Source organism: Astatotilapia calliptera, chromosome 6 (genome assembly GCF_900246225.1).
Source record: "Astatotilapia calliptera chromosome 6, fAstCal1.2, whole genome shotgun sequence".
Classification (NCBI taxonomy): Eukaryota; Metazoa; Chordata; class Actinopteri; order Cichliformes; family Cichlidae; genus Astatotilapia; species Astatotilapia calliptera.
Genome location: NC_039307.1, coordinates 37,884,660 through 37,912,516, shown reverse-complemented (window position 1 = coordinate 37,912,516; position 27,857 = coordinate 37,884,660). Strand labels below are relative to the sequence as shown.

The window sequence follows — 27,857 nt, the reverse complement described above, 5'->3', positions numbered from 1 at the left end:
GGAATTAAATTACACATACATGACACGCAGGAATCACGAATAATATTATAAATATAAACATAGTTTTAAATATTTTACAACATTATTTATTTTTTGTGGGAAAGAAAACCTCATCGTAGCATATCAATGCTTTCATATCGATGCCTATAACCCCCTTAGTCTTGCTAATGGTTCTTTCCAGTAATGGTAGCATCAGCGTGGTGAAGGTGAAGGCAGCGTGTATAAACAACGGAGAAGGAGTGAGCACTTAAACGGTTACATGTTGTAACAGCTACCCGTGAATCGAGATTTGAAGACCTTTTCGCTTGACCCGTCGGAAAACAGGAGAGACTCTATAACACAATGGTAAGATATTGCCAGGCTACGGCAGCTAATGTTGTTAGCTAACAGTGGCTAACGTGCCAATTCCCCAAGAAACTGGTAAAAAAAATTGGTGAGCGAGAGGTTGTGATAGCTTTATAATTAGAAGTAGACATTGAAAACTTAAAAGTAAGTTAAATGAAAAGTGTCTTGTTAATCCTATTCATGTGAGCTAGAGAGTTTACCCATGAACTCAAATGATCTCAAAGAGTCTCTAAAATCATTGTCAGCGTTTGTTGTGCCCTGCTCAAACAGTTGGACGTAAGTAGTAAAGTGGCATCTCACACAGCATTAGCAACTACATTACAAAACGAAGTTGTTATAGGTGTTTACTACAGCAGGATTAAAAAGTTAACGTAGGTAGGTAGGTGGGGGGAAAACATATTAGTTGACTGAAGTAAAAACTATTCTTTAAAACAAACAAACAAAGGAATTTTTGACAATTTAACCAAGTTTGCCATGGCGTCAGCCATAAGGAATCCGTGTTACGTTTGCTTATTGAGAACACTATTGCGTGACGATCCCCACGGTGTTGTATTTGTATTGTAATACAGTACTGAGCATTGAATCAGCTCTAGTTTATTTATATTTTGTTTCCAATCAGCCAGACTTTGTTGTATTGTTGAAAGTGGTCTTGAGTAATGCGCATTTAGGCTTTCAGAAGTCTTTCAAAGTTTCTCTCTGGCTTATTTTCTGTTTCTTTCAGCCCCATCGAAAGAAGAAGGCATTTATTGACAAGAAGAAGGCTGTGACCTTTCACCTCGTCCACAGGAGTCAAAAGGACCCTCTGGCTGCAGATGAGAAAGCGCCACAGCATGTCCTCTTGCCTGCCACAAAGGTACAACCTTGCTGTTCTGATCATAAGTCTTTTTACTCATGTTCACAGGATGTGTGTTTAATGATTTTATAGCTGATTTTAGCTTTTGTTGGTTTTTAAGAACCCTAAAGGGGGTTAAACTGTTCAGGACTTCACAATGAAAAAGGAATCAGCAAAGTCATTTGTCATAATTAGAGTTGTTATTTCTTCTTCTGTATTTGTCCAATCACGTTCTTCTGCTCTGATTTCCTTTGGTCAAACTAAAGGGGCTACAACCCGGTGGCTAATATTTCACTTCATCTCAGAAATGCCGCGTTAATGTGATGCTGTGATCATGTGTTTGTTGTTGCTTAGGTGGAAACGGAGAAGAGGCGTGAGGAGCAGCGGAAATTTGGCGTATTCTTTGATGATGATTATAACTACCTTCAGCACCTGAAGGAGGCGTCGGGCCCATCTGAGCTGGTGTACTCTGACAGACAGCCTCTTTCCCTCCAAGGTGAAGAGGAGGAGAATGAGGGGGGAAAAACCGTGCACAAGGACAATCCTGTGAGTTGCTGTGAAACATTTTTAACAGACTTGTGCACCATCTAGTTACTCTGAGGAATTGATCTAAAATGATCCCTGTGTTGTTCAACGAGCAGGCCGCCTCCATCAACCTGCCTTCTTCAGTGTTCGCCTCAGAGTTTGAAGAGAAGGTGGGACTTTTGAACAAAGCTGCTCCCATTTCAGGTAAACAGCCCATCACTTAAATGTGTTTTAGGACCTTTATCAAGCTTCTAAAATAATAGTTATCTTAATAACTTGGATATAAATCATCATTAAATACTGTCTGAATGTTGTCACTCAAGATTTGCCACACTAATTACTGTGTGACCCGATTTAGAAGATTTTTCTAAAACCAAACAAAACTGAAATTTTGCGTCTCATCAGCAGATTTGGGTCGTGCAGCAGAACAGCAGGTTTTAGAGCCGTGCTTGTCAAACATGCAAATTACAACACAATATGCAAAAATGAGTCATGTGGTGGGAGTCAGTTTGTGGTGTCATATCTAGAGACGGGAATTGATAAGAATTTAGCGATTCCGATTCCATTATCGATATCTCTTATCGATTCTCGTTGGCTCCACTTTGAGAGTCGCCGCCATCTCTAAGCAACATATGAAAGACATTACATTCATGCAAATTAATTACATGTTGTCTGCTGTTTCCCCTCTTTGTTCTGGTCATTGATAAAAATAAAGTTCTAACACATGATACATGGAATACTTTAAGGTAATGCAGTATGTTACTTAATTACTCCCTGGAGAAAGACGGTCGTTATACTACTCGTTACTTTACTTTTATTTTACTCTGTAAACTGATCTGAAACACACAGTCTCATAACTTCAGTTAACAGTAGAAACCTACAGGCTGCAGCTCCCACACACCAACACAAACCCCTCTCCGTGACCCGTTTCTGCTTCTGCAGTAAAGTGAGCACAGCGTAGAGCTCAATACATCGATATTTTGTTTCACTATAATAATAGAAACATTTACATAAATATACTTTGTTTCATATTAAAGATAATGTGTTAATTCTAACATGTGATGCAACCTAAAGCCAACCTTCGGCTCCTGACGTCACAGTGAAACTGTCTTATACACTTTCCTCCAGGACCCCGGCTCGACATGGATCCGGACATTGTAGCTGCGCTCGACGATGACTTTGATTTTGAGAACCCCAACAACATCCTGGATGATGATTTCATCATCAGAGCAAACAGTGGGACTGGAGCTGTGGAGTAAGAATTTCAATAGTCAAAATTTTCTTTTTATTCCTCAAAGGTTATTTTTGTATCTTTTAAAAAACGAGATTATTCCAGATTTGTGATTCTAGACATTTAGAGACTTTTGTAAAGCCCGAATGAAACTGTAACTGCAAGGCTGATTTCTATGCCTAAAAATTCATTTTCGCTACAGCAACATTGTTTAAATGTGACTTTTGGTGCCTTAACTTTTATAACACAATCAGAAAAGTATTTTCTGATCATCAAAACACCTCTAAAACTTGAGCTGTATCTCAATTCATTTTGAATAAAACAGGAAGACAGAGACTCACTGTTCCTTACTGCTAAAACGCATTTTGTTCCAGGGCTCGCAAAATCGCTAGCCCAACGTCCCGGTGCTAGCGATATCTCCGGTCGGGCGACCAAAATCTATCTCAGCCCCGGGGCTGCAAAAATTCTGTCATATCCTGTTGTAATTGTTTGTATTTGTGTAACCTGTGATAGAGGAGACGGTCACGATGATGATGACGAGTGGGAGGACACAGATGAGGAAGGCGACTTTGACTCTGAAGGCGGTTTTTCCAGCAACGAGGACGCGGAAGGGGACGGCCGAGGTCGAGAGTTTCTGTTCATGGACGAGGAGACGAAGAGTCGCTTCACTGAGTACTCGCTGACTTCGTCTGTGATGAGGAGGAACGAGCAGCTCACCCTGCTGGACGACCGCTTTGAAAAGGTGAACATTTTTGCATTCGTATGGAGTCTTTTCTCTGTCAGGAACTCTCCCCATCTTCATGTAAAAGTACAGTGACAAATGAAGCACCTGAGATAAAACAGAGCTCACACTTCCTGTATGGTGCCGTTTCAGTTTTATGAACAATTTGATGATGTTGAGATCGGTCCGCTGGACAACGCTGAGCTGGAAGGGTTCATCGAACCAGACAGTGTTCGTCTGGATGAAGTCCTCAAAGACTACTTCAAACAGAAAGAGAAGGAGTGAGTGATATTTCATTCTTTTAGTGGTGTGGCTTTAAATGATCTATTTGATTAATGTGTGTGGGGTTTTTCCCCTCTGTTTTGTGGATCAGGTTTCTGAGGCCGGAAGATTTAGGTCCCAAAGAGCTTCCTGTTGTGAGGGAGGAGGAGGAAGATGAGGATGAAGAAGAAGAGATGGAAACCGTTGTTGTTGAAGCTCCAGAAGAGAAGTGGGACTGTGAAACAATCATCAGTGAGTTTTTATATCATGTTATGTAAAGTTCTGTTTTTATCTCATCACTGAGTTTTATTCTGAGCTCTTTTATTCATCCAAGTTTTTAACATTGTAAACAGATTTCTTGATCTGTGACATCGTTCGGGAGAACAAACAAACACATTCATCTTTCCAGAGATATTTAAATGCAGAATGTTACTGCGTAAAAGTCTTGAGCCCTCATTTCTTTGTATTTCACGTCCACTTTTTTAATGTAATTTTTCAAGTTCTCCTGATTCTCTGATGGTTTTTTCAAAGTGTTTCTTTAGTTTTTCATACATGAGCATTTTCATAGGAATGTCTTTTTTGTGTTTAGCCTCTGAACCCTTTATCACCCAGGTGATGCAATCCACCTGGAAGTTTGGCTGTAAAGTGACAAAATCAATCTGTCTTCAGACAGCACTACCTTGTGAATGCTTTGTGCTACCATGACAAACCAAATATCCCTGTAAAGCTCAGCTTCTGTTCTTACTGACACGTTTCAATGTTGCCTGTAACAGAGTTACACTCATTTAAAAGGAGCTGTGAAATGGCCCTGCTGACGTGCCGGTGGTTTAAAAAAAAGAAAATTTAACACTGACCTGTGAAGCATTGAAGGCTATAAAATCCCTCTAACTGAAGGAATGAAATGACAAAACTGCTTCAGATGATCTCTTTAGGCATGTTGCCTCTTGCCTAAAGATATAATCACTACAAGCCTTTTCAAAGAAACAACTTCCCATTTCTTTAGCTGCATTTACAAAAATGCCATAGATAAGTTTGACAGGCATAAAATAATATTTATTGTACCGGCAGCGTGATTTTCAAAGCATTATCAGCCAAAACTTGGTATGACACAGTGTGGTGAGCAGTGCCTTTAATATGTTAAGGGAAAAGGACATGTGGACAACAAAGGAAACAACAGCACAACAAAGGCCTGAATGATGCATCTGGCTCCTATGTTGAAGCATCTAGTTTTTAGCCTCATTAGAACTGGATTCAGTGGAAGGATGGCTGTCAAAAAATGTGAAGAAAAGCCAAAGTACACAAGAACTGGACTGAAAATCAGTGGCAGGTCTTAATATGAGACCTTTGGCTCAGGTCACTGGCAGGAGGTCTGAGATGGTACAACAGTGAGAATCTACAGACTTGTGCAAAATAGTATAAAACAATTATTTTGGAAGTCTTGCTGTATCCTTTATGGATGAGTGCAGCTCCAACAAACTGAGACTGTTGAGATTACTTTATGGTGTTGGTTTAATTTATTGTTCAGTAGTGGTGGGAAGTGTAAAATATCTTTATTCTACAGATGATCCATTTCTTTTCTCCTCCAGGTACATACTCCAACATGTATAACAGACCCAAAGTCATCGAAGAACCTCAAAAGGTAAAAAACAAAGACTGGATTTTGTTTTTACAAATGTTAAAGAATATAGCCATGCATGCTCGATCTTCCTGATTATTAAGTGGATTCGGTTCATCTGGACGTAGCGAGAAACGTTTAGTGGTCTCTCCACTGAAAACGCTTCGTCCAGAATCAGAGTCAGACCTTCAAAATTCTGAAAAACTCTTGAATCTATTTCATTTTAATCCTGTTGTTGTTGTCAGTAATGTGACTTGTGAATCCATCCATTTGCTTCTGCTTATCCTTTTCAGGGTCGTAGGGGGTGCTGGAGCCTATCCCAGCTGTCTCGCTCTAAGACAGCTGGGATAGGCTCTTATAAAACGCTTAGAAAATGTGTCATTTTTTTAAGGTTTATTATTCATGTTTATTCACGTGTGGTCTGAATTGAATTGTCTCTCTCTTTAGCCAAAGCCGATCCGTGTTTCCAGTAAGACGGGCATCCCTCTAGATGTGCTCCCAGCCAGAGGCCTCACAGCCAAGCAGGCAGAGCGCATGACGAGAATTAACGACACAGACCTGCCTCGTGTCTCCGCTCAGCCTCGAAGCAAAGAGGAGAGCAAAGGAGAGAGGAAGGCCAGGAAACAGGCTATTAAGGAAGAACGTAAGGTGAGGAAGTCTGTCCCGGCCTCTGTTTAGAACCAAATGATGAAGTCACAGCACCTGTGACCTGACACGAGCAGGTCAGCGAGCTGTATCTGAAGTCACTGCTGTGACAGTGGATCAGAGACGACTCCTCTCAGCACCATCTAAAATCAGCTGTCTGTCTCCATCATCAGCACGAGTTAATTTTGACCTAGTCTCTCTGTACTGCTGAGCCCCAAATGTGGATTAGTACACTGCTGAAAATATTCTCCTTTTAACAGAATAAAATGACACTGACCAGCTGTTTTTTAGACCAAGTGTTTATGAAGTGTTTGTAAAAATTGAGAGCGAGGAGCCTGTTTGGGGAGACAGATTATTGAGGACCAAGTCAATGTTGGTTTTGTTCTTTTCTTGGAATTTGTTGACAGTCAGAATGACAAAGGTCTAATTCTTTAACCCAGCCTAAGATTAACGAGCTGAAGAAGTCATTGAAAGGAGTCTAATCCAAGTGCAAACTGGGGTAAATACTTTGGTGTCCTGTGCTGACTAGGCTCAGTTATTTATTTTAATGATGAAATATGTGATGTTACAAAGCCTTCCCACAGAAAGGAAGCTGTGATTATGCCATGAAGAGATTTGTAGAATATCAGTTTTACATTTTGATTCCTGATATTTTTGATTTTATTGTATTTTTTTTTTTTCTTTAGGAAAGAAGAGTTGAAAAGAAAGCCAATAAAATGGCATTCAAGGAGGAAAAAGCCCGACAGGAGAAGCAGATGTTGAACCTGAGGACAAATGTTCAAGGCCTGAAGCTTTAGCAGCTGCCTGCCAGGCCTGTGCCGACACTGACTTTTCAACTGGTCACATGTTGCTCTTCACCTCAGTGGAGCTGCCAGAACAGGAAATCATGGCAAATGAGAGGTCTGAGGGGATGTTGGGAAGTATTGGTTTCCCCAAATCATCCAATTCATTCAGGAAAGAGCAAAAAATGTAAATTTCATCTCCAGTAATCCGGCTCAGGATATCGTGCTGTCGAAGGAATACTGAAGGACAGGCTGTCACGCTTCAGTCATGCCTGTTAAATATGAATTTTGCGCCTTTATTAAAAGTACTTTAATCCAGGTTTCTGAGATTCTTTCTGTAAGTCTTGTCATGCTGTACTTTTACCACAGGTGATAAGGTGGATGACTCAGTGGCTGATTCTGTGTTAATCATATCTAAGCAGCAATATTAATTTTATTATGGTTATTATCATCAATTTAAAAAAAAACTCACTGTATATAATGTTTAACAGGTCTGCATTTTAGTTGTACACTTACTTTCTTATGGGCCTGTTTGTCTCATAGTGAATGAGATGCGTCCGGTCTGAAGAGCCGAGTTTGTACGAGTAGTTTCTGAGCATTTTTATGATTATAATTGTAGTAATTTGGTCACTATATGATGTTATGAAATAAGCTTACATTGATAAAGCTTATGTGTCTGTGCACAAACTTAAGATACACATTTAATAACATCTCTAAACTATTACTGTAAATACAAGATGTTTATCTTTTGTGCATTTCATAAACTTTACATTTTGTACTAATTCATTGGTGTTCACTGAAGGGCTGAGATATCAACACATTTAGCATAATTAAAAGAAAAAACAACATCAATACAATTGAATTAAACTGATTGCTACACAAGACTTAAGTCCTTCTGTGCTGTTGTAGATCCAACTAATCACCAGCAGGGGCTGATGAAGCTCTGTCGTTGAAACAGGAGAAAGTGCTGTCCTCCTCTTCAAACAGAGATGAGCTCTGACGCAGGCAGCTGGAGGCGGCCTGCCCATCAAGCAAAACAGGGATCAGCTCCAGCACAAATTTTACTAACATTGCTATGGCAACTTGTTTGCTAGCCACGTGTCTAAACTGAGCTGTGAGCAACAAATAAGGATAACGAGGTGGAGTACAAACAAGAACAATTTAGAGGGTCACTTTAAACACCTAACCTGCAACAATAAAGGAAACGCGCTTCTCTCCACGCTACGTTGATTTCACATCTTTACTGGTGGAATGTGAGATTGAGCCTGAAGTAAAGTTTTGTGAAGCACAAGCAGAGAAAAACAGGAAATTAAAAAAAGGCTCTTTGTAGATGTGTGTCTCTGCCTTCATACTTAAACAGAAAAATGACTAAAGTCAGGAGTTAAAGTGGGTATGGGGAAGAAAACAATCACTTAATTTAAGTTGCAGTAATTTCTATTGATTCTATTTCTACAGGGCCAGTGCAGGCTGTGATCAGCTGAGCTGTGCTGCTCTGACATCCAGATTTAATTGACTTCAACAGGATTAGAGCAGATCATGTATCATGCTGTCTTTATACATAAAGGCGACTGAATAATCAGTTAAAATTTACATGTTCCCTGTTACACTGATAGTGAACACCACGCAGCACTGTTACTGTAAACGTCACCACTGAACTGCAAACCAGTTTAACCTGCTCTGAACTACCACATCACTTTTACATGAGTTCATCTGCTGATCTGCAGATAAGCTTTTCAGGCCTGCTACTGAGAAAAACTTGTTCAGTTTTCTCAAAAGGAGCGGGTATTTTTTTTTTTCCAAGAACACATCATGCTGAAATATGGCAAAAAAAAAAAAAAAAAAAAAAAAAAAGGACACAACAAAACCATGTATGCACACGTACAAAGGAAAAATAGTGAATAAATGACAGGAAAACAAAAAAAAAAAAAAGAAATATGGCAAGTTATTGGCTCTTAGGAAATCACCTGAGTGGTGCAAAAAAAGTATCTTACTAGTGCCTAGACAACGTTTTAAATGGTTTCTTTGCCAAGTTGTTTGAATAGTGTTGCCTTTTTAAGGCTTTAATGAACCATGATCTAAAATACATGAGTCTGAAGAATTTTAAACATATAAAGAAATGATTGCTTGCTGTTCAAGACATTTTTGCTTCAGTTTGGAGTAGTAGTTCAATTTTTTTATTAGTCTATTAATTAGCAGGATTATGTGTTTTCTACTATCTTTGATTGTACCCTGCAATTTATGCCTGTAACTTAGTGAGCAAGTAAGAACCTTGTTGTTTTTATCCAAATATATGACTTGAGGTAAAATAAAACATGACAGCAACCAAAAGCCTAATACTGATGTATCTACACGTTGCCTTTAACACCAGTATTTCTTACTTTTGTTGGTTGGATCATAATCGAAGAAGTTATCTTGGCAAGTTTCAATGTGATATTATATAAACTTAAATAATGCTTCACAAAAACTAAAAAATACAAAAACACATTTTCTGGCCAGTTCAAATGTCCACTTCAGCAGCACTTCACTCAATTTATTAAAAAGCATGGCAACTGTTGACGACAGCATTTACACTAAAATATGAGCAAAATGAAAAAAGCACTGTATTTGGTCAGGATCGTGTCGTGGAAGAAATATGTATGATAATGCAAAATCATTACATTTCAGAAAATAGATATTACAAATATTCTTACTTTAAGTAATCCACAATGGAAGATTAATAGTTATATTAGAAAATTCTTTCCTTCTTTTCACCTGTAATGCATCCCCTTACATTTGATTTGTATTGGAACACTTCAAGTCACACCCAGCCATAAACAGTCGTCACTGCTGGCGATAAAATCATAAAAGTTCTGAAAAAATGATCAAAACAAGACAGAAGCAATTTTCCAGGTTCCTGCCGATTTTAACGTGCCGTCTAATCCCCACAGGACAAAATGTGTTTACATTCCTTCTTGTTATGCAATAAAGGACCGCGTGCTGAGAGCAGGCCTAAATGTTTCAGTCAGAGGAAAAACTCATGTTTGATACGTTTTCATGTTCTTGGTCAATGCACATAAAAAACTTAAAAAAATCATTCCAGTGTCCGACCTTTAAAGAGAATGTGATCATATAAGCTGTACAAAAATACAACAATATTTTACACTTCCCACATCATAGAAAAAAACAAAACATCAACCCTGAAGTAAACAACAAACCTGCGTGCTTCTGAGGCAAGCAGAACAAAGGCACTAACCCATGGCCTACAGAGCAGGTTTTGCCGGCTGCATAGGTGTGGCACCGTCAGCAACATTGAAAGGTAGTTGTGACACCTGCAGATCTGCTGTCAGGTGTGGAAAATTGCTGGTTTATCTCTGACTATTCATGCAAAACCCTTACAATGGCTCTAAGGCATTTTAAGAGTGTTTAAGGGTCAATACAACAAAAAGACAGAAAAACAATCATGTTTATTTACCCTGTTATAGATAGTTGGGTTTTATTTGAGCCACTGGCCTGGTGATAGACTTTCCCCCAGGGTGAGTCTCAGACAGGCTCCATTGTCTTAGATATAAAGTTAAGAGAACAGATGGACGGACGCCCCTGTCCCAAATGTCTCACACACACCGTCGGCTGGTATAGGCTCCAGCCACGCTATGACGCTGCTTTGATAAGCCCCAACACAAATTTAGAAAATGAATGGAAGCAATTGTTGTAGAGCACAATACAAAAAGATGCAAATACATTATATTTGTTTAGATTAGTTAATATGGCTGCCCCTGACAATCAGTAGATATTTGCACCTTTCACTGCAACTGCTTTCAATAGATCAAAGTAGTAGTTAATATTCCAACAACCTCCTTTGGATTAATCTACATCAGTCAGTCACCTCACTACACTGAAAAACGTCCAAACTGATCACTTCTCTGCAGCATGTAGCGAAAAAAGCACAATGCAGAGAAGCTCCACTCCACAGTGAAAGGAAACACTGTCACATAGCACTGCTGAGCCCGAAACAATAATAGGCAGGTGATTTTAATATTGTGGCGGATCACTTTATATATAGACATATATGTTAAGCAGAGATTAAAAGACGGTATATAAAAGTTGCCTATTATCCTTGTATCTGATGCAGGGGCAGAAACCAGCAGAGATCCAGCTAGCTGCCTCTGTAACCCGACAGAAAACAGCTGGAAGACAAAGATGTCCAGCTTGCTTCCCTGAGACAGCCAAGTCTGTCAGTGCAGTGTTAACCACTGGCCGAATATGTTCAAAAGGCAAAAATATAGTGAAGATTTCATATTGTTATAAACTCACATTCCAAAGGTGGGCTTAGACTGTAACCTTTGATGACCTGAGTTTAAACAAAAAAACAGCTTCAGTCCTCTGAGTCATGACTTACTTCCCAGTGTAACCTGTAACCATGTCTCCACCACCCATGTCCATCATCACATGTGGGCAGTCATAAGCAGACCTTTCTTCAATTGAAACACACTCCGTCTTTACCGAGTCATCTCCAGAGTCATCATCCGTCCCGCTTCTGTCAGAATCGCTGCTGTCCAAATGCGGTCTCTCTGCGTAGCAGGAGTTGCTAGGGTTGTAGTCAGAGCCAGCACTGCTGTTGTCTGCAGACTGACCGGTGTCCTTGAGAAGAACAGTTTCCTCGGGGTCGTCCTGACTGCTGCCTAAGCTTTCGACAGAGATTCGACTAATGTGTGGTCTGGTTGGGTTGGTTGGATGCTTGCTCTGATTCCCTGCACTGTCCTTCTGCAAGGTACAGGAACAGAAAAAGCATTTGGCACAAGGTTAAAAAAAACAAAAAACAGCTAAAGCAACATCATGATCTGCTTATTTTAGTTTAGTTTTTTATTTGACACCTTACCAGAGATGATGGTAGAGTATCTGAGGGGTTAAATGTCCATGCCTTTAGCTTACAGATGCAAGCTGTTACCACAATGAGAACAAATAAAAGCAAGGCTGACAGCACAGCTGCGAGTATCACCTCATTGGAACCTGCTAAAAAAACAAAACATACAAAAGGTTAATTCAGGCACAAAGTAAAGCTAAAACCAAACTAAACAAAAACGACATCAGTTGGTTCTAATTTACAAATCCAACCCATAAACTCATACAGGGCTGCATTTTTAAACATCTTCAGCCTGCAGTTACTATAGATCTACCACCCCAATGAGATGCTTGCTGTGCGATCACATGCAACAGATGCTCAGGACATGTGCTCACAAATTAGAGACGTGTTCTGCCAGGACATTCTGCACCCCTAACTCTAGTACTCAGCGGATATTTTCAAGCTTCTATGTTGATTTTTGAGGTGTTTCTCTTCTGAATGCCCTCCCATCAAGTTAATCATGTAGAAACCATGGCCTTATGATGACTGAACGCAGAGCATGAGAACCTTCACAGACGCAGAGCATTCAAATATCTCGGACACTACTTGAAAGAATGTTTTATCTACAAATTTACTGTCCTTTGGAAATCTATTTAACATGTAGTCACGCTAGCAAATTCTGACCATTTTTCACACCAGTATAGCACCAAAAACAAAAAACAAGCCCCAGATCTCAGCAGTTACATTAAAGTTTGACCGGTTAAAACGTGACCCAACCAGCCAACCTGTTCTCTTTATGCAAATCTGATGCCCTTAAATATATAATATAGTATAATATTCCCCAACATTTAGACATATTCCTTCTAAGTCTGCTTCATGAAAACTTTGGTAAACAGTGAAATTCATTTGCAGTAAACACTGTTAGGCATCACCATAATAATATAGTTTACATACGTCAGTGTTTCAGTGTTTGTATCCCAACAATCTGAATATTGTATGAGATGCAAATCGCTAAGGGTACAAAAATAATTCATGAATAGCTGGACCTTTAGTCACATTGCAATAATAGAATGAATGAGTTCCCACCCAGAGTTTGCATGAGGCCTGTGCAAATACTGAACTACTTCCTGTTGACAGATGTGCCTGTGCCTTTAGTTTCTCAACTTTGTTGATCCTAAAACCACTCGTCTCTGTCCCACACCGCCAATAAAAAACAAAAAATAAAAACACTTACGTTGGGGAGGTGAGATCGTGCATGTCTCTGTCTCCTTGAACTCCACCTGCTGAGCACCGACCCCGACAAACAACGTTCCACTCACATTGACGCACTTCTTCACACCCTCTTTGAATGACACATTATCACATTGGCAGATTTTTTCATCTGTGCATGACGTTGTAAATTCTCCCTGAAAGTCACAGAGGAATTTATTAATGTCTTGATTATTCAAGTTAATTAACAGAAATAATGCAGATCATGGTGGTTGTGACACGTAGCGCATTGGTGCGTTATTACCAACAGGTGGACTGCTCATGCTCATATCTGGCTCCAGGTATTAAATAAGTACTATATAATATACAACATCTTTATTCTTGATTTCCAGGAGGCAGTTAATATTGTCACTTCTAAATTTTTCAGATGTAGTTTACAACCAGCAAACTTTTGTCTGCAATAAAAAACACGAAAATATTTTTTGCGTCCCAAAAAGCTTCCTGAAAATGATCTTACAGACTCATAACTGCTTCCCAGAGCACAAGGATGTGAATTTGATCAAAATCTTCACTATCAAGACTCATTTTGGTCAGGAATAAGAAAAAGAAACATCTGTACAGACCCAGAGAAACATTTGAGCCTTATCATGGTCTTGATGCATCTCAATCATCCAGGAAAGTAAATCTCCAAAAAGTTGATTCTGTTCATCTGGACGTAGCGTTTTGTGGGGGAAACGTTTCGTCACTCATCCAAGTGACTTCTTCACTTCACTTCACTCCCTGTACAGCTGCTATACTGACATACACTTCACTTGGAGAGCAGATAGCCTGCATTTATCGCACATTTATCAAATGATTGAACTAAAAGACTGAACATGGGAATTCTGTATTCTGTTATAGCCAATAAACACGTGCAGCATGCAGCTTTCATGTTTATTAATGTGTTGATTCATTTTCTTCCTCATAAAGAATATGCAAGGTTTAAAATGAAATCACTACATCTTATAAGTATCATCACGGTTTCATTTGTCAAAACACATAAAAACACACAACAATTTTCAGCAGTATATGCCAGCCACCCCTTACCTGTTCATTTTTAACTGTAAAGTCGATTTGGTATTCACGCGTGTCCATCTCTTTGTAGAACTTGAGGGGATTCTGGAAACTTACTGTGGACATCTTCTCCTTCAGTTTTATTTCTACAGGAGGGAACTCTAAAGAACCTAAGAAGAAGAGAAGAGATATCCAAGCTTAATCTCCATCTCTCTCACTTAAACCAGGCTCTGCAAATGTTTACTAGCAGCATTGCTTACATTTTGTGTCGACTGTGACGAAACTGTTAAAGGAGAAAGTATTTGACTTCTCAGCTTCAGACTTGATGCCTCCCTGTACAGCTGCTACACTGACATACATGAACTTGAGATATCTCTCATCCCCAGATTTCCAGATACAGTTGCTCAGGTCATACTCGTGATCTGTGGTTTCAAATGTACAATTCCTAAATAAAAAACAAAAGAACAAAGACAGATTAATCCCATGAATAATACTTTAAATATAGTGGAGGAAAGTCTTTCCAGAGTCTAATGCTGACAAACGGGAGCGCACAAAGCAACAGAACAAGCACAGCAGTGCATTTAGGCACCTGTATCACACAAAGTAAAATCCAAATAAGTTTGAACATAATGTATTATAAAAGCTCATTCTTACCATGGATGAAGGGTTCCTCTAAAGATTTGTGGTTGGGTTCTGTAATCCCAGCGGACAGAGACCTTTACATTTTGGCAGCTCACTCTTACATTTGTTGGAGGTAAAACTGCAAATAAGAAAAAGAGGAAAGAGACATTTATTTCATATATCCCGTTCAGAGCATTTTCCACCAGAAATCAGATTTTATTTTTCTTTGGGAACTTTTCAGAAATTCGAAGAAATGAAGGAGAGAAATATTCAGCTTACCATCATTACTATAAATGGGGTGGACACAATAATAGAAACACCTGACTGCATCAGTGGCCCTCCCACATGGTTGAATCATGTAATCGAGCCTTATTATAGGGTTGCCTGGTTACACCCTCAGAGCTGAGGGGACATAAGAAAAAAAAAAAATCTGCCACCTACAATGTTGTTTTGTTTTGTTTGGGAAATTCTTCTGGGAAATTTGCACACAGGAACTGAAGTTTCATCATATCCACACCTCTGCTTGCTGCGTGTTGTTAGCGGGGTGGATGTTGTTAGCGGGGTGGATGTTGTTAGCGGGGTGGATGTAGTTGGGTTTTTTTGTTAGTTTTACACCAAAGAAAACATTTGTTAAAATTTCAACTTTCATACGTGCTGTCAGTGCTGGATAAACACATTTATCATTGGAGCCAATCAGATCTGCACAGACACGAACAGTCTATGCAGTTACCGTGCCGCTGCTCCTGTGTCGGATTTCACAAGAGAGGGAGTGTTAACGCATACTCTGTCTCAAGGTAAACTTACAGTGGCAGATGTAGCTGTTGTTTTTCTGGTTTCTCTCCAGCATTTCACGTTGTTACTCAGTATCTGTCTCACCTGTTTTGAGTCTTAAAGGGCGTGAACATCAACATTTAAGCAAAACAAGGATCCAAAGGTAATTGTCAAAAACGTTTGGTGTGGGCGGAAAAGCTACATTAAAGCCTTTACTGATCCATGCAAAATGAAAACCAAACTCGGAAAGCAAAGATAACTTTAAAGCAGAAATAGTGAAAGTTAATTACACCAGGAACATGATGCTGTCCATAACTACCAACCAAAACAATGACACTGTGTGGACCACAGAAAGTAGGCACTACAGAAACTTTTACTTTTTTTTTTTTGGGCTTTCTAATTATATTCAAGAAAAGATCATCTCTATGCGTTTTTATACAAATTTCACACAACAGTAATTTAGTTAGATAAACGGCACTACAGTCCAGAGGAAACACACACTGCAGAAAGTGTTTAGCGACTGGAGAACTACAGCCAGTATCAAACACTTCCACATCAGGTTCCAACCAAAATGTATAAACTGCTAAATCTTTAGAGCTTATTGTGTTCACTGCTGGTATTAACAACTTATCAGTCTTTGAACGTTTTGCAAAATCATATAATCTTTGCTGAAAGATATCGCGAGTGTGCTTCTCAGGACAACAGCTCAGGTTCAAGCTCCTTGACTCCATCTGCAGTAGATGAGCCATCCATCTTCAAATGCTCATTTTCAAAACAGCCACAGACAACAATCAAAGGTGTCAGGCGCCGTAAAAAAGAATAAATACACACACGGCTGCAGCGTTTGCTTCAAAGTTAAGTGTGCAGTTGACCTTCAGTTAACTTGACCTGTTGTGTAGATTTTCTAAATTTAACGGCATCTTTTGTCATGAATATGTTTACCTGAACGTACAACTCATCACACCATTCACAAAGCCATCACGGACTCTGCAGCAGCTGATCGCTTTGTCCTAGAGTCAGCTAACAACAGGGTCATCTGCATACTTTTAACATGATCCTGTTGCCATACCTGCTGTGGCACATAGCTATGTACAGGATAAATAATAGCAATAGCACACATCCCTGTGGGGAACCAGTTGATTGAAACGAGTTCTATTAATCTGGACTCAGATTCCTGTTAGTTAGAAAGTCAAGAATCCAGGCCTTGAGATTGTTATTCTAAATGTTTAAATGTTGTGAGAGACGTCTGAGGTGAAACTGTGTAGAAGGCTAAAGAACAATCCAAAAGTAATAGAGCTTTACTATTTCTCTCCAAGGATTGAACTGTTAGTTAGATCATAGTTAGAGTTCTTGTTGGGGGCTGTCTTATTTCCTATTAAAAGTAGTAGAACTCTGTCATGCTATTATGGGAAATTACTGTACATCTAGGAATATGAGTTGTTACAGCTAAAGTTAAATGAATGAATCATTCCAAAAGGGCAAGAATTAACCTGCCACTTCCGATCCCATTAGATGTTATTAAATAACCCTGCACAGAGTTCATGTGTCTGACGGATGGTGGAAACATGAGACGGTCCCGTGTTTAAGAAAGTTGGACGACTATAGAAATGATCAGTTTTAAAGATTGTCTGCTGTCTGTTGCTTGATTCATACTACTGCCCTAAAGTGCAGCTGTAAACCTTACATCTAAACCTTTTAAAAGCTAAAAAACACAACACAAACAAACATATTCTGATACCATAGGGTCAGAGGGTTAGGGGGTATTTTTTGCGGTCATCATTGATGATGACTTGGCCCAACACAAGGTTAAATCAAAGAATTTGCCACATTGCTGTTTGTCATTTCAGGTGATATTTGAGACCTCTTTGAAAAAGAAAAACAATAAAGTGATGTTGATGTGAACACACTGAAAGTTAATGACTGCAGTTCACAGCCAAACAACCTCATCTCAAATGTGTAGGATGTGGTGGAGGTCAGATTGTTTGTGCAGGTCAACTTTCAGAGAAAACATTTTTCTTGATGGACCTGGGTTGGTCATATAATAGTTATAATGTTTGAAATTCCAATGAACGCCACCAAACCAACCACAAACAAACATACACGTATTTGATTTGATGAATTAAAGTTTGAGGACAAGGACATCAGAGTGTCATCAACTGACTTGTTCAGTTCTGTGGAATACGCACTGTAGCTGGTACCGTCCTTTATCAGACAGGTTTATCAAGACCTCACCCTCTTTCACAGTACAGTTTGCAAACACTCACAGTGCCCATAGTTGACCTTTGTTTTATAAGGGAAGTTTAGTGTTGCAGTTGATCAAAATTAGCTGATATGTGGTTCAGCATTGAAGAATGTCAGCGCGCCACAACAGGACCGGTTAGCTGTGTTCCTATAAATAGAACGACAAAGCATCTGAGAGGGAAATGACAACTTAAGCAAAAGGTTTTCCACTAAATGAAACTGTTCTTAAAAGTTTCTGTGAAAAGATTCGAAGCAAGCAGGGACAGAGCTACCTGATTACTAATTAAACTGATTGTAAAATGGCCACAATTATATGAACATCACCTCAGCAGCAGCCTGGACCTTGATCACATTTATAACTTTATATTTTCATAGTATCACAAAGTCTAAAAACACATAACATTCCCAAACACACCCACACCCACACCCACCTTTTCCTTAAATCATTAACAAATCGCTATCAACTTAGCTTCTGCTATCAAAATTAGCAGGTCTGGAGATGAGTTCCCAGAAACAGTGATTTGAAATAATAATAACGACATCTCACGGACACTGTACTGCCTATAGATAATGGCTGGAGCAGTCTTCCGGAGAAAGGGTGCGTGGCAACAACAACAACAACGACAAAAAAAGACGTCCAGTCTGAACAGCATTGCTTGCTCAAGCAAACTCATCAGAACAGCAGATGCTTGAAGGAAATGGAAATCTTTAAGAGCTTCAAATGTCAGCAAGACATCTACAGGTAGCTCTGTAACTGTTAGAGTAATAGTACACACAGAAAAAAGGGGCATGAATCCAACCTTCACTAGAAAAATTTGCTATTCAAAAAGAACTCTGAGGAAAACTACAGCGTTCCAGCAACCATACAGGAAAAGACCAGGTGTGGTGACAGAATGTGCTATGGACAGACGAGTCAAAGGTAGGGCTGTAAATGCTCTGTTTTAGGAACAGGACAGCTTGCAGTCATTCCCTTAACCATGAATACATCATGTCAGAAAGTGTTTGAGGATAATGAGAGATCACCTGTCAAATAGATGAGGTGCTCTCAAGAACAGCACAAAATTCCCATTTTAATTTCCCAACAACAACAAAAAAATACATTCAGGGTTATGGAATGGCCTGGTCAACACAAGTCCCACTGTTGGGGAAATTTGGAAAGGAGAACACACGTAAGAAAACCCTCAAACATCTTAGAAATCAAGGGGGAGAGGTCCAAAACTCCAACAGGTGACATTAAAGACCAGTGTAACATTTTGTTCAATTAAATTGAATTCATTTAATAAAAGATTTTCCTTTAGATTTTTGGTCAAATGTCTCACCTCAAAGAGGATAAAGTGTTTGATTATTCAAATGTATTAGAAAAGTGACAGCACACTGCATAAACACGTTACCTATGCTTTTAGCATGCCAATTTCATTAACCTTCACGTCGTTTGGGTGTTGTGATAACTTTTAAGTCATAGTCTTTACATATTTGTAGCAGTTTGATTGTTACTTTTATCACCATATTTTTGTCACGTGCAACAATGTCCACATTTTACCAGTTTTTTCTCCTTTTGTGCTCAGCTCGTTAGACACATGCCAGGAACTTTAAATTACATGGTGACATAAATAAAACTTTATTAAGTGAACGTATGATTAATGATTGCCCTTAAAACAGCGCAAAACAGATCAACTTTGTATGTACTCTTCGGTGTATAAACTTGTCAATTTTATTGAACCCAAGGTTTGAAGAAACAGTGATTCTAAGATAAGTACTTAAAAGGGTCTACATACCAATCACAGCAGAAACCCCGCTGATCAGAAGGAACAGAACAGTCAACTCATCGCTCAGAGACATCGCTCCGACCTCGAGGCTGTGATAGCGACTATTTAAATTAAACTTCCTCTTCAGAGCCCAGGAGGCGAATAAAACGAATAAAACGTCAACTTGCCCTCATCGAGAAACAGACTTGTCACAACAACACGTGTAATTTCTCATCTGCGAGCTTATAAAAAATATTTTATATTTCACCACAAATCTGCTGATATCAGCGGACTCACATCATTAACAGCTCCTACTCCGGCATGTGTCTAAGCGCGTACAACCGACCAAATTTACCTGGAAAACACCTAGGCGACGTCAACGGAAGACGCACTTGTATTTTCAAAACAAAAGCTTTAGACAGCGCACACATTTTCTCGATCACTTGACACGCTTTTCTCAAAAACAGTTTTCATAACTCAGGTATTTTTCACAACATAGACTCACCCTTTTCACATCAGCTCTCCGATCAATGAATGAAAACATTTTAACACCAACAACGTTTTAAGACTTGGGCACCATTTTTTTTTAAAATGCCTATTGTGGAGAAAAAAAAAGTTAAGAAAAAAGTTCAGACATAGAAGTGAAATGTAGCGGATTTATTTGAAACTTTAGAGAATTCCTGAAATCAAAACAGCAAATGTGCATGTGCATAAACAGGCAAAAAGTCCACAGAAGTATATGCAGCTCGTTGATGCAAAATATGAATCAGACAATTACATGTCAGCAACACAAAGCGGACTGAGAAACACACACACACACACACACACACACACACACACACACACACACACACACACACACACACACACACACACACACACACATATATATATATATATATATATATAATATACAATAAGAGACAATAAAAGCAATAAAAGCAACTTGACTTGACATGCACTCATCGACCACTTTAGTAGGTAAATTAAATCCCTTTTTGCCCTCAGAGCTGCTCACAGTTTGTCTTTTTTTTTCTTTTTTTTTTGCCTGTCCCGTTTGGCTCTTTTGCATCAGAATTGTTGTCTAAAGGCAAACAAAGATGCCCAACGGATTTACTTTACCAAATTGACCATCCCAGCCTTGCCGTAATGGTCCATTTGATTCACCTTTTATTGTTTATTTTATTTTCACTTACTGAATACGGGACAGACTTGACTGGGGGAAAGAAGGGGAGAAAGAAAGAGGGAAAGAGAAACAGCTGAGAAGAGGGACGGGGGAGAAGGGCAAAAGACAAAAACCAACAGAACGGGCAGAGAAAAAAAAATGCATATATCAATCACCTGGATCACCTGCTGAGAAAGAAAAAAGAAAACAAGCAGAAGAGAACAAGAGTAATAGAATAAACAACATCACAATGATATATGGGAATATGACAGTAAATACTAAATATTAAACATTATTGTGCAGCACATAAGATCAACAGAACACAGTGTGCTTTGAGGTAGGAGCCAAAAAGGGTGTAGTTTGTGGGTGTGATCACCCGTGTGTACACCTGTGAGCATGGACGCGCTTGTTTTTTTAAAAGGTTCCTTCATGTAATGATCTGGTAGAGGGTGTGGGGGGGCCACAGCCCCGTCCACCAGGGCATGAAGCAGGTATGGAGGAGATCAAAACTCCAGACATCCAGAGGCCCCCAGAACACAAGAGACCAAGGAAGACCAACAGAGGGGCAGCCGCGCCACTGTCCCAGAAAGAGCTGAGGAGAGTCCCAGATGAGGGTTCACTCAGCAGCCGCGGAGCAGAAGCCAGGGGGAGTTGCAGTGACGTGCCCGTGAGCTCCGCCGGCAGCCAGCCGTGCCTGAGTGACCGAGCCCCAGGCCGAGAGGCCGGGGGCACCCCACCTCTGAAGTGGCCCGAGCGAGCCCCAGGCTCCAGGCCCCGATAAGCGGCCGCCAAGGAGTGAGCATCAGCAGCAACTCAAAGCCTTTTAAGCATGTAGACATGGTCAAGACAGCTTGCTGCATTTCATACTGAGCATCAGAATAAGGAAGAAAGAGGATTGAATCATTAATCTCACACAGCCTGATTTTCCTGCACAGCCATTTACATGGAATGGTCTGAAATGAGAAAAATCCAGTTATCCAGTTCCAAGATATCTTTACCCAGCAGTCCTCTCGGTAAATGTACAGTCCTGATCAAATACTTAAGAGCACTTGAAAAATGGCAAAAAAAATATCTTATATTGCATGGTTGAGTCTTAGCAGGGTTTGAAGTATAGCTTCAACATGCAACAAGAAGAAATAAGAGTGAGACAACACATTTTTTTATGAGCATGCAATTTATTGAAAAAAAAACGCTTAAACTGAAACAGGCTATTTTACAGCTGATCAAAAGTTTAGGACCACATGCCTTTAAAAGGTCAAATCTGTGCAAAAGTGTGGATTTATTGCCATTTTCTGTAAGGTAGTCACACTGTCATGATGTTCTGATGGCAAAGTCAAAAACCCTTCTCCTTCTTGAACATGGGCGGGTTGTTGAACTGCATAAGCAGCGTCTCTCAGAGCGCACCATTGCTGCTGAGGTGGGACGCAGTAAGACAGTCATTAGGATTTTCTTAAATGATCCTGACGGTTATGTGGATGGGGATACAAGTCGGAGATCGGTAGCGTTACAGAAAAACACTGAAATGTACACAACAATGGGAAAGAACAAGAGGAAAAAAAGATACCTCTACTCATGCTGTGCTTCCATGGTAGGACAGCACGAGAACAGGAAACAAAAAAACTCCTCTGCACAAAAAGCACATAAATGTCCACGGCACAACATTGTGAAAGACATGACAAGCCACAGGATTGGGTGGGGGGTGAGGAGTAATACGAAGCGAACACAGCAGCCGCCCTGCAAAGCGCTACCATTCCAGCACGGCACACAGACCCGCCGTGTTCCCCCGCAGGAAACAAGCATCGAAGGTGTTTGGAAGGGAGGGGGATGAGTGTGTGCTTATCAGTGTAAGTGTATGTGTGTGTGTGTCCATAGTTCAGCTGAGACAGTGTCCTTCGCCCTGCCAGGCTAAGTAAACAGTCTTCCAGCCAACCCAGGTGGCCTTGCATGGAATGGGAAGGAACAGACTAAACACAGTCGTTATCAGGGTGTTGTTTTTCGGCTCCAGCCCCTGTTCTTCAGGAACTTCACTGGCTCCCTGTGAAATTCCGGATAATATTCAAACTTCTTCTGCTCACCTTCAAGGCCATTCATAACCTCGCTCCTCCTTACCTTTCTGACCTGTTAAGCACTACCTGTTCTGCCCTTTCACGTTGATCTTCTTCTTCTATCCAGCTTGCTGTACCTTCCTTCCGCCTCACCACCATGGGAAGCAGAGCTTTCAGCTGCTCTGCTCCCAGGCTGTGGGACTCTCTACCCCCAGAAATAAGAAACATTGGTTCTCTCCCCCAGTTTAAATCTCAACTCAAAACTCATCTTTTCAAATCTGCATATTCACTGTGAATCCACTGTTTGTTAATTTTATTTTATGCTTTTGTTTTATTTTTCTTATTTTGTCATCGTTTTATTATGTGTTTTATCCTATTGTAAAGTGTCCTTGGGTGACTTGAAAGGCACTCATGAATAAAATATATTATTATTATTATTATTATTATTATTATTATTAAATATGACTCTGTTCTTGTTATTGGTGATTTTAACATGCACATCTGTTGTAAGGATGACCTGCTTGCTAAAGACTTTCTTGCTTTAACTGACTCTTTTAACCTCCTACAATGGGTAAATGGACCAACCCATATTAAAGGCTATATTTTGGACTTGTTCTTTACGTATGGCCTGGATATATGTATTAAGGATATAAATGACGCTGGAATGATCATTTCCCAGTTATTTTTGATATTGGTTTATCTGCCGTGGGACCGCAGTCTGTAGCTCCCTCTTGTCTGCTACATATACTCAGCTCTGAAGCTGTGTCAAAGTTTGCTGTGTCTTTTTTGGATTCGGTATTTATGATTCCTGACTGCTGCTCAATTCGCTCATCTGATGGTTATGCTAATATTTTGTTATCATTATTTTCTTCTACCCCTGATTTGGCTGTACCTGACGGCTGTTCTCTCTGCTCGGTTGATGGTTATGGTAATATCTTGTTAGCTCTTTGTTCTTCTATTCTTGATTCTCCTGCTCCCATCAAAATGAAGCGCTCTAGAACCTACTCTCATTGCTGGCTAAATAATACTACGCATGCCTTACGACGTGTTTGTCGCTGTGATGATAGAAGGTGGAAAAAAGGTCTCTTATGATATGTTACGGACTAGCCGCTCAAATTTTCAAACTGCTGCTAGAATGGCTAAAGCATCTTTTTCTCCCAAAGTCATTCTGGGTAATGGTCACAACCATTAGTACTGAGCAGAATGGCTAATGACCTAATGCTGAGCCAGAATTTGTTACTTAGTTTTTAAGTAACAAATTTTAAGTAAAAAATTTTGTTACTTAAAATTTTTAATTCTGTTGTTAATCCCTGTTCTGATATTCCTTTACTATATTCACAAGCTCTTTGTGAGCGTTTTCAAATTCTCTTTTTAGATAAGGTTTCATCTTGAAAGTCTTCCTCTTCATCTGCTTCTTGTCCTGTTTTTTCCTCTGGGTGTAATTCAACTTTTCATCGAGTTGAGCCCGTGGTACTTTTGACTCTCAAGCAGCTGGTTGATCAACTGAAAAACACCAATACTATGTTTGATATTCTCCCATCACGCATTGTTAAGGGCTGCTTTGATGTAACTGGACCAAGCATTCTATTCTTAATAATTTAAGAATAGTCTCTGGATCCGTCCCACTGGCCTTTAAGCATGCTTTAGTCCAGCCTATTCTAAAAAAAAAAAGAATCTTGATTGTTATGATCTCTTGAACTACAGACCGATCTCTAAGCTTCCATTTCTGTCCAAGATCCGGGAGCAACTAGTTCTTTCTCAGCTTCGGGCGTATTTAGACGCAAACAACATTGCAGAGAAATTTCAGTCTGCCTTTAAGCCACGGCTCAGCACTGAAACTGCCTTGCTTAGAGTTCTCAATGACCTTCTTATAAGCACTGATTCTGGACGCTCTGTGGTCCTGGTTTTATTGGACCTTTCCTCTGCTTTTGATATGGTGGATCATAACATTCTTCTACTAAGACTTGAGCATACTGTGGGTATTAGAGGCACTGCCCTTAACTGGTTTAAATCTTATCTGGCTGACAGGTCCTTCCCGGTTAATTTGGGCAACTTCTTGTCTTCCTTGGTACCTGTACGCTGTGGTGTGCCTCAAGGATCTGTATTAGGCCCTATTCTCTTCTCATTATATCTGCTCCCTCTTGGAGCAATTTTTGATAAGTATAATATTACCTTTCATTGCTGTGCCGATGACATACAGATTTACTTTGAGATTACTGACGATCTTGCTGTGTCTTTTCATTATTTTCGTGAATGAATGCGTGGGGTTAAAGATTGGTTTAAGAGTAATTCTCTTGTCTTGAACAAAGAGAAAACAGAGATTGTGGTGTTCGACAGTAAAATCCTCCGCGACCAATTGTGTGCTGCTTTGATGCCCTTTGCTAGCTCCTCTTCTGATTATGCCAGTAATTTGGGTATATTATTGGATAGCTCGTTTAAATTCGACACGCAAGTGTCTGCTGTAGTGAGGTGTAGTTTTCATCAGCTGCACCTTATTTCTAAGGCTATGCACTATGTTCCTCATAAAGACCTGGAGAAACTTATTCACGCATTTGTGACCTCCAGGTTGGATTACTACAACTCTCTTTACATTGGCCTTTCCTCCTCCCTTCTCCTTAGGTTGCAGACTGTCCAGAATGCAGCAGGAAATTTCCCTCCATCACTCCTGGTCTTGCCGGCTTACACTGGCTGCCAGTTAAGTACCGTATTCAATTTAAAATACTACCCTGCACGTACAAAATTATTAATAATTTAGCGCCGAGCTACCTCAATGAACTTCTTAGGTTACACACTCCTGTCAGAGCACTTAGATCTGCTACCCAACTACCCAGGTGGAGCAACCTCGTTCTCGGCTGAAGTCTCGGGGCGACCTTGCATTTGCTGTAGCTGCCCCAGTCTTATGGAACAATTTTCCTGTTGCTATCTGGGTGTCTGACTTTATGTCATTGTTTAAATCACGGTTAAAGACATTTATTTAATCTTGCGTTGCCATCTAGCTATTTAATAATAATAATAATAATAATAATAATAATAATAATAATACATTTTATTCATAGGCGCCTTTCAGACCCTCAAGGTCACCTTACAGTAACATGTAAACAATACCATAAAAAATATAAGAAAAATGTATAAATAGCAAACATGGTAAGATAAAATTTAGACATAAACAGTCATAAAAGTATAAAAGCAAATATAAAAACTGAGCAAGGTAAAAATGGCCTAAGACAGATCAGGTGTATGCAATTCTAAATAGATGAGGTTTGAGACGTGATTTAAAAGTGGTGAGACAGTGTGTGGTCCGTAGAGCAAGTGGAAGTCAATTCCAAAGTCTCGGGGCAGAACAACTAAAGGCTCTAAGTCCAATGGTAGTCAGACGAGCAGGTGGAACATAATATGATCACCTGGATTTTGAACTAACTGCAATTTATGGAGGGATTTATGAGGTAGACCATAGAGAAGAGAATTACAGTCATCCAGACGAGATGTGACAAGAGCATTGACAAGTATGGCGGTACTGTCTGGTGTGAGTGAGGGACGAAGACGGTTAATATTACGAAGATGAAAGTAGGAAGACCGAGTGATAATATTTATATGTGCTGTGAAGGACAGAGTGCTATCGAGGATGACACCAAGACTCTTAACCCGAGGGGAGGGTGTCACACCAGAGTTATCAATGGATAACGAAAGACTGGTTGGAACTGTAGTCAGTTTTGATCTGGTGCCTATTTAAATGAATTCTGTTTTATTGCCATTAAGTTTAAGAAAGTTGTGAGGAAACCAGACCTTGATTTCACTTAAACAGTCAGAAATGGATGTGGGTGCGAGAGTAGCTGTGGGTTTGGAGGATAGGTAGAGCTGGGTGTCATCTGCGTAGCAGTGAAACTGGATGTTATGCTTCCTAAAAATATTACCTAGGGGTAGGAGATAGATGATAAAAAGTAAAGGACCCAGGACAGAGCCTTGGGGTACACCGGAATTAACTGGAGTAGATACTGATCTGTGAGGGAGTAATTGAACAAACTGTGAGCAGCCAGAGAGATAAGAAATAAACCAGGCGAGTACTGTACCATGCCAATAGATGCTAATCTGTGAAGGAGGATGCAGTGGGAGATAGTATCAAAAGCTGCTGTAAGGTCAAGGAGAATGAGGATGGATATAAGTCCAGAATCAGCTGCAAGCGGAAGATCATTGGTGATTTTTACTAGGGCTGTTTCTGTACCGTGACATGAACGGAAGCAAGACTGAAACTGTTCGTACACGTTATTTCCAGTAAGATGACGATGAACCTGTGCAGCCACTATCTTTTCAAGATTTTTTGCTAGGAAAGGGAGATTTGAAATTGGCCTGAAATTATTTAGATTGGAGGGATCTGAACCATTCTTTTTCAGTATTGGGGTTATTATTGCAGTTTTAAGAGAAGAAGGAACAGAACCAGATATAAGAGATGAGTAATATTGTATACAATATTAGCAATCAGTGGGGCAAGAGATGGGAATGAGAGTTTAACAAGATTTGTCGGCAGTGGATCAAGTTTACACTACGATGACTTTAAGTTAGTAATTATGGAAGATAGCTGAGTTATTGTGGGAAGTTCAAAATTGGATAGAGAGAATGAGGACAAAAAATGCAGATAGAACAATTGACCATAACACAGGACGAGGGCAATTGTTGGTAAAGATTCTCAATCTTGGTGTAAAAAAAGTCCATAAATTTGTTTCAAACTGCGACAGAGTGTGCATGTATGGCAAAGGTATCTGGGGGTTTAACAATATTATGCAATGTAGAAAACAAAGTGCAAGTGTTTCCTTCAGCGGATTCAATAACAGAGGTGCAGTAAGCAGATTTAGCATGATGAATAGCTTCTTTATAATGTTGTATATGACTGAGATACATGTCCTTGTGAATAGTATTCCTGGAGAGACATTCCAGGCAGCGTCCGGTAGCTTTAAGTTGGCGAAGTTCAGATGAGTACCATGGCGCAGAGCGAGAGAAAGAAACAGTTCAAGTTTTTTGGGGAGCCAAGGTATCTAAGAGGTTGATTAAGTTCATTGTTATAGTGAGATACCAGGTCGTCTATGGAAGCTGAGGCATTAGTGGTAGGTAAATATATTAATGCCATGGGAAAGAGCTGATAGATCAATGCCCCTAATATTTCTAAAAGTAATTGAGCGGTTTTGTTTATTTTTGAATAGTGGGAAACTAGCATTGAATAAAACTAATTTATGGTCTGA

At 39.8% G+C, this 27,857-nt stretch overlaps 2 protein-coding genes across 4 annotated transcripts; one reads left to right on the top strand and one right to left on the bottom strand.

Moving 5' to 3' along the window:
* Positions 1–139: 139 nt before the first annotated feature.
* Positions 140–7,277, top strand: ltv1 (LTV1 ribosome biogenesis factor). Its single transcript, XM_026172068.1, has 11 exons — positions 140–345; positions 1,067–1,198; positions 1,532–1,723; positions 1,819–1,906; positions 2,831–2,957; positions 3,447–3,675; positions 3,808–3,935; positions 4,028–4,167; positions 5,502–5,554; positions 5,978–6,178; positions 6,862–7,277. Exons 1-11 carry the CDS (start codon positions 343–345, stop codon positions 6,970–6,972), a joined length of 1,404 nt encoding a protein of 467 aa, XP_026027853.1. The 5' UTR covers positions 140–342; the 3' UTR covers positions 6,973–7,277.
* A 2,176-nt stretch (positions 7,278–9,453) lies between these two features.
* Positions 9,454–19,786, bottom strand: ifngr1 (interferon gamma receptor 1). 3 transcript variants are annotated; one of them, XM_026172065.1, is made up of 8 exons: positions 19,447–19,508; positions 14,939–15,061; positions 14,693–14,798; positions 14,299–14,483; positions 14,072–14,208; positions 13,011–13,182; positions 11,813–11,946; positions 9,454–11,697 (listed from the first exon to the last, which is right to left on the bottom strand). In XM_026172065.1, exons 2-8 carry the CDS (start codon positions 15,015–15,017, stop codon positions 11,329–11,331), a joined length of 1,182 nt encoding a protein of 393 aa, XP_026027850.1. In that variant the 5' UTR covers positions 15,018–15,061; positions 19,447–19,508; the 3' UTR covers positions 9,454–11,328. The 3 variants fall into 3 exon arrangements, with proteins under 3 accessions (XP_026027850.1, XP_026027851.1, XP_026027852.1); XM_026172066.1 differs by having other exon boundaries at positions 11,813–11,943; XM_026172067.1 differs by lacking the exon at positions 14,939–15,061 and having other exon boundaries at positions 19,447–19,786.
* Between the last annotated feature and the right edge of the window lie 8,071 nt (positions 19,787–27,857).

Excerpts from the sequence above, each read along its gene's own strand:
- ltv1 (XM_026172068.1), top strand. Across the intron at positions 1,724-1,818 it reads CCGTGCACAAGGACAATCCT|GCCGCCTCCATCAACCTGCC; the intron begins GTGAGTTGCTGT and ends TTCAACGAGCAG. Across the intron at positions 3,676-3,807 it reads TGGACGACCGCTTTGAAAAG|TTTTATGAACAATTTGATGA; the intron begins GTGAACATTTTT and ends GTGCCGTTTCAG.
- ifngr1 (XM_026172065.1), bottom strand. The coding sequence starts at position 15,017 with ATGATTCAACCATGTGGGAGGGCCACTGATGCAGTCAGGTGTTTCTAT. Across the intron at positions 14,799-14,938 it reads CCCCATTTATAGTAATGATG|TTTTACCTCCAACAAATGTA; the intron begins GTAAGCTGAATA and ends TCTTATTTGCAG. Across the intron at positions 14,484-14,692 it reads AGAGGAACCCTTCATCCATG|GAATTGTACATTTGAAACCA; the intron begins GTAAGAATGAGC and ends TTTTTTATTTAG.